This window comes from Mobula hypostoma, chromosome 1 (assembly GCF_963921235.1).
Source record: "Mobula hypostoma chromosome 1, sMobHyp1.1, whole genome shotgun sequence".
In the NCBI taxonomy this organism is placed as follows: Eukaryota; Metazoa; Chordata; class Chondrichthyes; order Myliobatiformes; family Myliobatidae; genus Mobula; species Mobula hypostoma.
The window spans coordinates 162,733,400-162,746,792 of NC_086097.1; the positions used below are offsets into that span (position 1 = coordinate 162,733,400).

At 38.6% G+C, this 13,393-nt stretch overlaps 1 protein-coding gene across 8 annotated transcripts in view; it reads left to right on the top strand.

The window, feature by feature from the left end:
• arhgap28 (Rho GTPase activating protein 28) overlaps positions 1-13,393 on the top strand; it is a 232,433-nt gene that overhangs the window by 182,154 nt on the left and 36,886 nt on the right. For all 8 annotated transcript variants that reach the window (XM_063058816.1, XM_063058851.1, XM_063058805.1 and 5 more), the window contains 3 exons: positions 4,627-4,717; positions 10,537-10,697; positions 11,243-11,408. In XM_063058816.1, coding sequence (XP_062914886.1) covers positions 4,627-4,717; positions 10,537-10,697; positions 11,243-11,408 — 418 coding nt within the window. The remainder of the gene's footprint in view (positions 1-4,626; positions 4,718-10,536; positions 10,698-11,242; positions 11,409-13,393) is intronic.

The window sequence follows — 13,393 nt, forward strand, 5'->3', positions numbered from 1 at the left end:
AAGAATTACTGAAATTAAGCTTTGAACAAGGTATCAACACAGCCAACATGGCGAAGGTACCAATACTTAACACCAATATTTTCCAGGACTTAGTCTTTCAACACTTCAAAGTAAAGTGTACTATCAAACTACATGTATTTCAAGTCAAGTTTATTGTCATTTAACTATAAACATGCATACAGTATAACATATATAATACATGATGTATATAGAAATGAGACAATGTTTCTTCAAACCGGAGTGTAAAGCACATAGTACATGTAACACAAGATAGCTTATGAAGGTGAGGATAAAATCTACAGATAAATCATGCATAAATAACAATCTAAATTGCATTAATATTAAATATTGTAAGGAGCAGAACGGATTAACCAGTGACACTTCAAATATGATGCATCAAGGAATTCAGAAGCCTAATTTGCCTGGGGGAAGAAACTGTTTTTCATTCTGACCATTCTTGTTTTTATGCATCATAGTCTCCTGCCCGATGGTGGAAAGTCAAAGAGAATGCTGGATGGATGACTGGGATCCTTTATAATATTAAGAGTCCCGTGTATGCAGCACTCCTGATAAATGTTCCTGATGGATGGTAGGGAGACCCCTATGATTCTCTCAACTGTTCTCACAGTCCTTTATAGGGACTTCTGGTCCGATGTGCAGCTGCTCACATACCAGATGGAGATGCAACTTGTCAGGACGCTCTCACCATTGCTCCTGTAAAACACAGTTAAATTGGGGGTGGGTGGGAGTGGAGAGAGCCTTGTTTCCCTCAATCTTAGGAAGTGGAGGTGCTGCTGTGCCTTCTTGTTCAGGGACGTGATATTAAGGGACCAGTTGAGGTCATCCATAATGTGAACTCCCAGGAACTTGGTGCACTTAACTCACTCTACGGAGGAGCCATGTATTCGCCGAGGGGGTTAGTTCATCTGCACCTTCCTGAAGTCCACAATGATTTCCTTTGTCTTCTCAACATTCAGGTTTAGGTTGTTCTCACACCAATCCACCAGCCGTTGCACTTCCTCTCTATACTCGGTCCCTTCATTGTTCTTGATTTTGTCATCCTCAAACTTGACGTCACGGTTTGTGCTGGATCATGTGACACAATCGTATGTCATCAGTGTGAAGAGTAGCGGGTTGAGCACACAGCCTTGAGGAGTGCCAGTGCTCAGTGTAATGGCACAAGAGATGTTGCTGCCCACTTAGACTGACAGTGGCCTATGCAGTTAGGAGTCCAGTATCCAGTTGCAGAGGGAGGTGTTAAGACCAGAGAGGACAGTTTCCCCACCAGTGTCTGGAGTATGATGGTGTTGAACGCCGAACTGAAGTCTATAAACTGCAATCTGGCATATGACAACCCATTTTCCAGGTGGGGCAGGACAGAGTGGAGGGCAAAGGTCAGTGGATCGAATTGAGCAATAAGCAAACTGGAAAGGGTCCAGTGTAGCCAGAAGAAAGGCTTTAATGTGCTCCATGACCAGTAGCTCAAAGCATTTCATAATGGTTGATGTTAATGCCACCAGTAGGTTACTGTTGCCTTCTTTGGCACTGGAATGATGGTTGCTGCCTTGAAAACTGAGGGAACGATGGATTGTTCCAGAGAGATGTTGATTATATCAGTCAGCACCTCCGTCAGTTGAGCTGTGCAGTTCTCCAGAATCCGATCTGGTATGTCATTGGGCCCCACAGCTTACGTGGGTTAACTCTGGCCAGGGTTTTCCTCACCTCTGCTTCAGTCAGACACAGTGCCAGCTCCCCTGGGACGAGGGGACCTTCCTCGTCAGCACTGTGTTCTGCATATCCAGCCGGGTGTGGAAGACATTCGGCCTCGCAGGGAATGAAGCATCGTGGTCACTGATGCGCGGAGTAGACTTGTCACCTTGTAATCCTCTGAATGCCCTGCCAGATGTGCATTGTGCCTCATGTATCGTGGAAGTGGCTGTAATTTCTCTGAGAATGCTCCCATTTCGCCTTCCTGTTGGAGCGGGAAAGCACAGTTCTTGCTTTCCTAAGTGCCATCACCTCCCGTGATCTGAAGGTAGCATTGTGATAATGCACCAGCCTGGCACGGATCTCTGCAGTAAGCCATGGCTTCCGGTTTACCCTCACCCGGATGTGTTTCGTGATGGTAACACCCTTGGTACTATGTAGCTGGTCACAGGATCCACATATTCTTCGATGTTAACATGATTGTTATGGGTAGCAGCCTCCCTGAACATTCTCCAGTTTGTATTATCAAATCTGTTCTGCAGGGCAGAGATTACAGCCTCAGGCCAGGTTTTCACCACCTTTAGAACTGGTTTGACCCATTTGATCACTGGTTTGTATGCTGGAACTAACACTACAGATAAGTGATCTGAGAGTCCAGTGTGTGGGGGGGGGGGGGGGTTCACCGTTTACAACCCTGAGATTCATTTTCTTATGGGCATACCTAATAACTAAACCTATAGAATAATAACCCTAACTGAATAAGTGAAAGACTGCACCAACTTGAGTTTTCTTCCAGAGTGCAGAAGACTGTGCAAATACAAAAAGAAAGAATTAATTAAAAATAAATAATGCGAACATGAGATGACGAGTCCTTGAAGGTGAGACATTTCAGTGATGGGACAAGTGAAGTTGAGTGAGGTTATTCGCTTTGGTTCAAGAGCCTGATGGTTGATGGGTCATAACTGTACCCGAACCAGGCAGTATGAGTCCTGAGGCTTCCGTACTACCTTCCCGATGGCAGCAGCGAGAAGAGTGCATAGCCTGGGTGGTGGAGGTCACTGATAATAAATGCTGCATTCCTCTGACACTGTTTCACGTAGATGTGCTAACGGGTAGGGAGAGTTTTACCCATGATGGACTGGGCCGTATCCACTACTTTTTGTAGGATTTTTCCATTCAAAGGCATTGGTGTGTCCCTACCAGGCTGTGATGCAGCCAGTCAATATACTCTCCACTCCGCATCCAAAGAAATTTGTCAAAGTTTTAGATGTCATGCTGAATCTTCACAAACTCCTCATGAAGTAGAGGTGCTGCCGTGCTTTGCTTGCAATTGCATTTGTGTGCTGGCACCAGGCCAGGTCTATCAAAATAATAACACAGAGGAATTGAAAGTTGCTGACTCTCACCCTCTCTGATCCTCCGATGAGGATCATGGACTTTGGTTTTGTTCCCCTGAACTCAATAATCAGCTCCTTGGCCCTCTGTATTTCTGAGCATGGTTTGTGTTAAAATGGTTACCCTGGTAATTTCTTGTTCCGTGTATTGATTAGCAAGTGACACACCTCAGATAAGCAGTAATGGGCTGAAAATCAACACTTTCACGCATTTCTCGTATTCCCAATCCGCTCCCCCTCCCCCTCTGTCTCTATATTAATGGACATTAACAACCTTTCTGAAATTCTGCCAAGTCAGCATTTATCATTTGCATCTGGAGTACAAGTAAGATGATCCAGCAGTGATCCAAATGATCCAACTGCAACAAAGTTACCACTTGGACCGGGAAAGTAAGAGTAACAAGTTTGGCTTGTATTTTTTTCATTTTATTCAGAGATTTCACTGACCAATATTTAGTTCCCTTTTAATTGCAACTTCTGAGCAATCGGACTTTTCTGATTTTGACTTGGAGCTTTTCATAGAAACATAGAAAATAGGTGCAGAAGTAGGCCATTCGGCCCCTCGAGCCTGCACCACCATTTATTATGATCATGGCTGATCATCCAACTCAGAACCCCGCCCCAGCCTTCCCTCCATACCCCCTGATCCCCGTAGCCATAAGGGCCATATCTAACTCCCTCTTAAATATAGCCAATGTACTGGCCTCAACTGCTTCCTGTGGCAGAGAATTCCACAGATTCACCACTCTCTGTGTGAAGAAGTTTTTCCTAATCTCGGTCCTAAAAGGCTTCCCCTTTATCCTCAAACTGTGACCCCTTGTTCTGGACTTCCCCAACATCGGGAACAATCTTCCTGCATCTAGCCTGTCCAATCAGATCCCCCTTCAATCTTCTAAATTCCAATGAGTACAAGCCCAGTTCATCCAGTCTTTCTTCATATGAAAGTCCTGCCATCCCAGGAATCACATGAATGAACTTCCTTGGAAAGGCTAGTATATAAGAAACTTTGTAAATGGACTATGTTAGGCTGCAATAATTTGATAAATTATCAGCATGAAATTGAGCTGGGAATTTGAATATTCCCAAAACAAGAACAACCCGTCGGACAGGTAACATTCAACGTCAGACCTAATTTCATAGAGCTGTATCTGGCCTGCATAGTTTGAGTGTGGAATCTTGGGAAGCATCTTGCATCCTTAGCTACCAGTGTTGTTTAGGCTGATGAAATGTAATGGGCTTCCAAACAAGCCATTCATTGGAAGATACTAATGAGTGAAATCCTGTTTCATTCCTAGTAGATGCAAATCTAGATGCCTTATTTTTTGTTTTCTCTTCTGCATATAGCAATTTAGCAGACTCTGTATTTCCGACAGGTACATGTGATTTCTTACATGCCAGACTTAAAGGCTTAGGATGCCCACAAAGCAAGCGATACTCAAGTTGAATACCCAAGCCAAAGAATGGAAGATGTCTTATGGTCAATAATGGCAGTTTAGTTAATACTTTCTTTCTTTTTCAATCACAGGCCAGAATTGAGTTCATGGCACCTGAGTCTTCACCTACTTCCAATGGTGTTCAACAGGCAGAGGAAAAAACATCTTGGGATCCCACAAAAGGTAGGCACTGTTCAAGCGCAGAAACAAGTTGTTGGAGAGCTCAGGAGAAGACGAAAGGGTAGGAATAAGAATAAATATTCCTGTCCTCTTTGGTCTTAGGCTTAGAAAAGGAAAATAACTTGAGCGAGGAGAAGTGTGCATTTGACTATGTCTTCCCCATATGTGAGTTGTATGGAGTAGTAATTGTTTTCAACTGTGTCACTCTTGGAAGTAAAAGGAGCCACATCTGACATAGGTACACTGCCAAGGAAAGAGTTTCCTAGAACGAGAAGCTCCCCACAAATTTGGTATATGTAACAGGCATTATTTGTAGCATATTCCCTAAGCTGAGGTGGTTTCTTGCTGTAAGACATTTTTTTCTGTGTTTCCTTCCAATAAGAGGTGTTAAAATTTCAGCAGCGCATTACACAGGCAATGCTGCTGGCTGAGCAGACAGGCACAACATTAATGACAGCCAACACTTTCCAAGTGATCCCTCCACAGCAGCCTCAGTTGTGTGGGAATGTGTCCAAATTGGGAAGGTAGTGTGGAAAATTCCAAAAATTGAGGTGAAATGGGGATAAGTTTCAAAAGTCAGACGAGGTGGGAGGAGGAATATAAATGTGCTGTGGTTAATGGTGCAAGGGTCTCTTGGGAAGAGCTTTCCTATACCCTGAGTGTCGAAAAGTCTGATTGTACCCAATGGTTGCCATCTTCATCAGAAGCTATTGGGTACTAATGGCCATCAGTGAAAATCTCTTGTATAAACAACTTTAACTGTGACACTGTATTCTGATTCTGTTATTCTTTTTCTCTTGTACTTCCATGATATACTGAAGTTTTTAATGATCTGTGGGATGGCCTGCAGGACTCAGCTTCTCAATGTATCTCAGTACATATAGCAATAATAAACCAATTCCAATTTCAAAAATTTCAGGAAATGGTTTTTAGTACACAGGAAGGATATACCTTGGACAAATTAAATCATATACAGTGCTCCTAACTAGCAGTGTGATGTATTAATTGTTGAACCTTGAGTTAACAGTCCAAAGGTGCAACTTTGATCCAGTTGGAGTCAGTAAGTAATTAAGAGGAGTGCACACATTTTGATGGGCAAGTAAAATGTCCCTTCTAAGGTGGACTGCAACGGGAAGTGTCCCTTGCAATTTTCAAATGGGAGCAGTGTCAAAAGTAAACAGGCACAGTTTAGACGCATGGATTGCAGTATTTTGTGTGTGGATATATTGTCCAATGTGTCCATTCCCTAAGCATTAGTCTCTGTTAATCATGTGCACTTCATGCAGTTGGTTGGTAGACTTCACAACTTATCTTTCTTTTTAAATCTTTTTATTGAATAAGTATACAAAAAGGTAAGCCATATAGACACTAATACACTGTTAGAATATAATTAAATTACAGAAGATATTAATACAAAAGAAATAAAAAAATACTACAATGTAATTTAAACATAACATACCAAGGTAACATAATAGTATACTAATTTTTATATATATATCAATAGAGAAAAGGAAACCCCCCCCCCAAAAAACCCCCCACCGTGCAACTAACTAAAAGCAAAGCAAAGCAATGGGCTAACTTGAAACCAAACAGAGTTAAACTTAAAATCACGTCCTCAATCCCGACCTCCATTAAAAACAGTAAAAAAAACAAGAAGGGTATATATTACATTAAATGAAAATATTGAATAAAAGATCTCCAAGTCTGTTCAAATTTAAATGAGTCATAAAGATTGCTTCTAATTTTCTCCAAATTCAAGCATAATATCGTCTGAGAAAACCAAAAAAAGGTAGTTGGAGCATTAAACTCTTTCCAATGTTGTAAGATACATCTTTTCGCCATTAAAGTAAGAAATGCAATCATTCTACGGGCTGAAGGGGAAAGATTACTGGAAATTTTAGGTAGTCCAAAGATAGCAGTAATAGGGTGAGGAGAGATATCTATATTCAATACCTTGGAGATAATATTAAAAATGTCTCTCCAAAAAGTTTCCAAAGTAGGGCAAGACCAAAACATATGAGTTAAAGAGGCTATCTGCCCCGGACATCTATCACAAAAAGGATTAATATGAGAATAAAAGCGCGCTAACTTATCTTTGGACATATGTGCTCTATGAACAACTTTAAATTGAATTAGGGAATGTTTAGCACAGATAGAGGAAGTATTGACTAATTGTAAAATCTGCCCCCAGTCATCCACGGAAATGGTAAACCCCAATTCCTGTTCCCAATCTACCCTAATCTTATCAAATGGAGCTTTCCTAAGTTTCATAATAATATTATAAATCATAGCCGATGCACCTTCCTGACATGGATTAAGGTTAATTATAGTATCTAAAATGTATGTAGGAGGAAGCATTGGAAAGGAAGAAAGTATAGTACTTAGGAAATTTCTAACTTGTAGATATCTTAAAAAAATGTATTCTTGATAAGTTATATTTATTAGATAATTGTTCAAAAGACATAAGGGACCCATCTAAAAATAAATCCAAAAACCGTGAAATACCCTTAGTCTTCCAAATTTGAAAAGCACGATTCGTAAAAGAGGGAGGAAAAAATATGTTACCTAAAATAGGAATCGCTAACCCAAATTGATTAAGATCAAAAAATTTTCTGAATTGAACAACTTATCAAGTAAAACTTACAATGAATGTAATGAGAACCCAGCAAAGAATAAGAAAGTCACTTTAGAGGTGAGAGGAAAACTCTTCATAAATCATTTGTTAATGTATTTGAAAAGCAAATGATGGATAATGCTATTTGAATATCAAATGAGAAAACAAAGTTGTTTTTTTTTCACTTTAGTTTGTTAGCCCAGCTTACTGCATTTATATTCCTGTTTTTGGCTTACCCAATACCCAGAACTTCCTACATTTAAGAAATATAACTCATTAATCACATATTTAATATAGTAATATATCAATTGAGCACAAAATTAGTTTCAGTAATATGTTTAATATTCGAGCCATATAAAGTAGTTTGGTCATTGCTTGGGTGACAGTAGAAGAACAACTATTGATCTTAATGCAACAAATAATAATGATCCACTAATTCCTTTGTTCTTGATTAATATTCGGTGTTCTGTGTTTGTACATGGTGAAGACTGATTCTGGCTCAGGTATACTGTACTGTGACATAGTAAAGCAGCTTAATTTTTGCAGTATGTAATTGAGAGGTGTTGAATATGAAGTCATGTGCTTATCAGATCAGGCAACTGAATTCCAGCAGATGTCAATACATTCAGGAGAGCAAGAAGCTAGGTGGGGCACTTAGGGGGATTAAATGCAAAACCAACATTTTGCATTGAAGGAATGAATTCAATAACATTGTGTCTGTCAGGATCCATTTATGAAAATTATTGTTACATATTGTGTTTATGTTACTTGACATCCATTACTGATCTTTGCTTTCTAAGAGCATGTTCTAATGTAGAATAAAATTGATTTAAGAATTTTCTGGAAGTGGTTACTTTCTCCAAAGTTGGGCTTTGAGTTATTGAAGAGATATTACCATCATTAATATTTAAAATATAGTGCAGAGAACTGAAAGTTGTTATTTAATCGTTAGCCTGATTACCATAAATTTAAATCAATATATGATGGAATTGATAAAGTCAGCATTGTTCATTTATAGCATGATGTGTTGAAAACCCTTTGCAGTCTGATAGACCTGGAACTGTAATAGATCATTCTCCATTTTGTCTTGATGTGTCAGTAAACTTCTGGTTGATACAAGAGTAACATCTTACGCAATCTCCAATTTATTGTTTGTTCAATGAAAGCAATGGGGTGGAGTTTAGTCTCAGAGCATCGGATTTTGTGGAACTCTATGCAACTCTGATCTCAACTAGGTAACATACAGTACTTTCCATTCTTGTGACCTCTACCACCGAGAATAACAAGGGCAGCAGGTACTTGGAAACACCAATAATTGGAGGTGTCCCACCATTATCCTGACTTTGAGATATATTATAATTTTTGCTTGGTCTAAGAGTTGGAACTTTCTCTTCATAGTCCTGCAGTAAACTGCATGAGTTCAAGAAAGTGGCTCACTATGTCCTTTTCAAGAGCTATTAAGTATGGGTAGTCTTGCTTGTGGTGCCCAAAGGCTGACATTTATTATCCATACTCAAAATAGAAATCTGATCAAGGTAATTTTGTAATTAGAATAAAAATAGATTAGAATAGAACAATCAAAACTACTTCTACTATCTTGTTTCTAGGGTATATATAGCCTCTTCCTGCTTGTCAAAATAACCTTGGTACACAATTGGAGATTGTTGAAGTACAGGATGTGAAATATTCTCATCATTTTATTGTAGAACAAAATCTTAATGTTTTATTGATAAATATTTATCTGGTCACTTGAGATTGATTACTGTTACTTTCTGGAAGTAATCGAATAGTGTTAAATACTGTGGAATCTGAAATCTGGTTCTTTTTCAAAGTTTCTCAAACTTTTCTCAAGATTTCAAGATTATATTTTCTGTTGATAAACCTCACGGTGTTTGGTTTCTAAAAGTTTAATTTAGTCTTTAACGTGTAATTACCTATTGTATTTAGGTGATGTTGCCATTGTTTCAATGGTCTACAATCACTCAATTTAAACATTCCAGGCAACTGCTGAAGCAAGGATGTTATAGTCTGATTAACAAAATCTTTTCATTTGAACCTGTATACCTCTAAGTTTTGAGTGATTTCCAAATGATATTATTTTCTTCTTAAATCTTGCTGAAACAGGTTACTGGAAAATTTCTACACCTCAATAATAGTGGAAGGAAATGCAAGTCTGCTAAAGTGTTCCAGACCAATCATATTTTAACTGCCTAGATGAAAACTAAAATAATTCACAATAAGGTTAAAGCAATGCCAGATGAACTGAGGAATAAAGAATAGGGATCACCTGAAGCAATGTGGATTGTAGAAGTTATAAAAATGAAATCTGAGAAAGGGAATGTGGTTTACATCTTGGCAAGCAATGAATGGGGAAGATCCAACATATTGATTTTTAGCTTAGAAGGAGGGTTATGTAGGCCATGTGGGATGCCAGCTGTGGAAGGAAGGAAAACAAAAATCTCAATGAAATATCAGCACTGATAGAAGAAGCCAAGATAAATTGATTATAGAGGATATATGCTGCTTATGATCAAACCCAGAACTGACCAAATGCCTTTCCCCTACTTTCAATGTTAGACCACCCTTTCTGAACCTTCTGTTGTGGATTCTAAAGACATTAGAATGTTCAAGAAATTTTGGGATTTAATCTGAATATATAAAAGGGCTCAAAAAGTATTGTATAAATCCATTAAACTTCACGAGTAATATTGAATCCAATCACGAGTATTGCTAAAATTATTTGCAGTGTCATGATATGCATTTATTTTTAGCATGGCTAAATACAGAGAAACAACCCTTGCACCCTGTCAAAACAATGTGGCCTTAATGCAATCTCATACTTTCTAATGTACTTGAAGTAAAATAATTTCTATGCTAGGCATATTTCCATTGCCCGGTGATACATTCTATGGGCATTTCTGTGAGAGGCAAATTTGTAATGTGCATCTGCTTCTATGATCCATGTCATAAGCACCTTCATTTCGCCATCCCATTCTGTAAGTTGAAGTTTTTTCAACATGTACTCTCTCAAGCTATTTAGTCTCTGAAGGGAATAAATAGCACGTGATAAGGCCCACAATTCTGTGTTTTGCAATTCTGAACGGATTAAAACATTAACAGGAAAATACTTCAATGGTAATTTTCATCCACAATTCATGCTTTTTGGTCTTTATATACTGTTTATGCGATAAAAATTGCTTTTTTTTAGGAGACATCAAAAATCGTGAAATTGAAAGCCAGCAAAGCAACACTGAAGAAACAGAGGACCTGAAGTGGGACATCCCCTATTCAGAGTCTCTGATGGCAGCTCAGAAGGTACAGGAAACCAGAACCAATTGTCCAAAGAAGCCCAACAGCACAACACTACCTGTAAGTTGGAAGACTGATTCTACTAAAGCTACTTTATCTAACAACTTTAATAGCAGATGAGTTGACTTGCATGATATGCAAGGCATGTTTAAGCTAAGGCCAGATTTAAAATCAAAGCCTGATACCCTAACCAAGCTTCCTCTGCAATCTCTGTGCAACTACCAAAAATAAACCTAAAGCTGCTCACTTTCCAGTAAAGTGCCATGTGAAAGAATTAAAGATGAATATATATCTCTTCATGAAATTGCCTGCTCATAAGCTTTTAACACTTGTCAAAAAGAATAAAAAGGAAATTTAAAATGTGCACATTTTGGGAATCTGAAATAAAACCTGAAATGCTGGAATTAGTTAGTGAGGCATCATTTGTGGAAAGAGGAACAAAATTGTTATTTTTTTTCTCAGATACCTTCTTCAGAACAGTTCTTTGAGCTGAAATATCTCTTTGCACAGTTGCTGCCAGGCCTGCTGAGCATTGAACATTGTTCTGTCAAAGGAGTTAGGAATTTAAGGAGTTCACTAATTGTGTGGATCTGTTTCATTTTCAGAAATTCACCATTCCGAAAGACAGACTGGGGGTAACACGGATTGGGGATCTGTCCTGTCAAGATATGAAAAAGATCCACAACCTTGCTTTAATAGAGATAACAACTTTTTATGATGCACTGGGACTAGAGCTGAAGAGGAACAGGCCAGTGAGGGTTAAGGCAAAGGGTAAGTTTCCTACCATATACTCGTTACTCTTTCCTGTACTGCAGAGAGGCAAATTGCATAAGTTTACAAAGCTCTAGGATTTTAAATGATTACATTATGGCTACCGATGTTTTGGCACTTGTTTTGCATCTCAGTAGCATTGAGGGGTGTGTTCCAGTGAAGTAGCTAAGAGATTGAAGTGAGATCATCAAGGGCAACTCCTAGAAACATGAAAGGATGTTGAAAAAAGAATTTCAGGACAGGAATAAAAATAAATATAAGGAACGTGGAAGTCCTTCTGTCTGGTAATCTACATGCTCCATTATTGTACTTTGAGTGCCATTAAAATTTTTTACATTTTGCTGATAGATTTAAGGAAAATAGGACAAATTAAGACTTGCTTTTGTACAGCTGTCCCCATGCTTTAGCATCCCAAACTGCTTTATGGTTGATGAAATTCTGAAATGTGATGGACAATTTGCACATTGTGTTCTTCAACAAGTATCTGTTTTTGTCAGGCTACTGAGGGTCAATTATTGGTCAGGGTTTTGGGAATGGTCCTTTTTTTTTTAAATAGTACCATAGTATACATTATGTACACTGGGAGAGCAGATGGGGCCTTTCACAGAATCAATTTTGTTTTATAATCCTGCTAGACTGCTCAGGTCTCCTAAATTTAAAAAAATCTCCCTCAAGATATAATTGGCAGGTCAGCTACATTACTAAACTGTGAAACTCAATACCTAAAACTGTGAAGGATGCAGACTCAGTTGACAATTTTAAACGTTAGCACAGAACCTATTTATTTAACCTGACATCTTTTTGTCTTTTATTCTTTACTTTTTCTCGGTTCAGGCTGGGAAAACCTGGGGTATGGGCATAGCCAAGCACACCGATTTCTCAATTGCTAGGAACTTTCAGACAACGCTAGTGGTGTTTAGCATTGTGGCTTTCTGGAGATTTACATAAATATTGCTGTTTCAGCCTAATTGTTTAATGCTATCATGTCGTGACTTTGAGATGATACCAATTATAGATATTTTTTTATTATCACGCTATCTTGATCTGCTATTCATTGTGTATTTACTTGCATGAGGGGATATTGTGCTATAAACTGTTGATGAGGTTGTCCCTGTATGCTGTCATGTCAGTCTCAAGTTCCATTACTCAATAATATACATGCATTATGAATGTGTGTACATTTTTGGAGATGACTATTTCATGCATGTCTTTTTTTTCCCCTCAACTGCTTGATTGGTCTCAGTTTTAAGTGGCTATAAATATTATTATTTTTATTATTGTGTCAGTGCAGCACTCCTCCAGAACTCTATTTTGGCAATCTAGCTATTTTGTGCTAAAAGGTTTTGGATTGAAACTTTATAGTTCTGAAGCTGAGAAAACAAAATGAATTAGCCACAAATGACATTTTATTGGAAATGGGGGTGAAGGAATTGAATGGTTAAACCTGAGGGTGAAATCAAATCATTAGCAAGAGGTGACATGGGGTCAGAAGATGTTGAATCATTGTGGATAGAACCAAGGAATTGCAAGGGTAAAAAGACCCTGATGTGAGTTGTATACAGACCCCCAAACAGTAGTAAGAATGTGCCCTACAAATGACAACGGGAGATAGAAAATGCAAGCCAAAAAGGCAGTGTTACAATAGTCATGGGGGACTTCAATATGCAGGTAGATTAGGAAAATCAGATTGGTGCTGGATCCCAGGTGGAAGAATTTCTAGAGTGCCTATGAGATGGCTTTTTAGAGAAGCTTGTGGTTGAGCCCACTAGGGGATCAGTTATCCTGGATTGGCTTTTGTATAATGAACCAGAATTGATTGGAAGAGAACACTGGCAGGGATGACGGCAGAGCAGCAATGGCTGGAATTTCTGGAAGCAATTTGGAATTCCGTCCCAAAGAGGAAGAAATATCCTAAATATTCTAAAGGAAAGATGACTAACAAGAGAGGTCAAAGTCAACATAAAAGCCAAAGGGAGTGTATATAA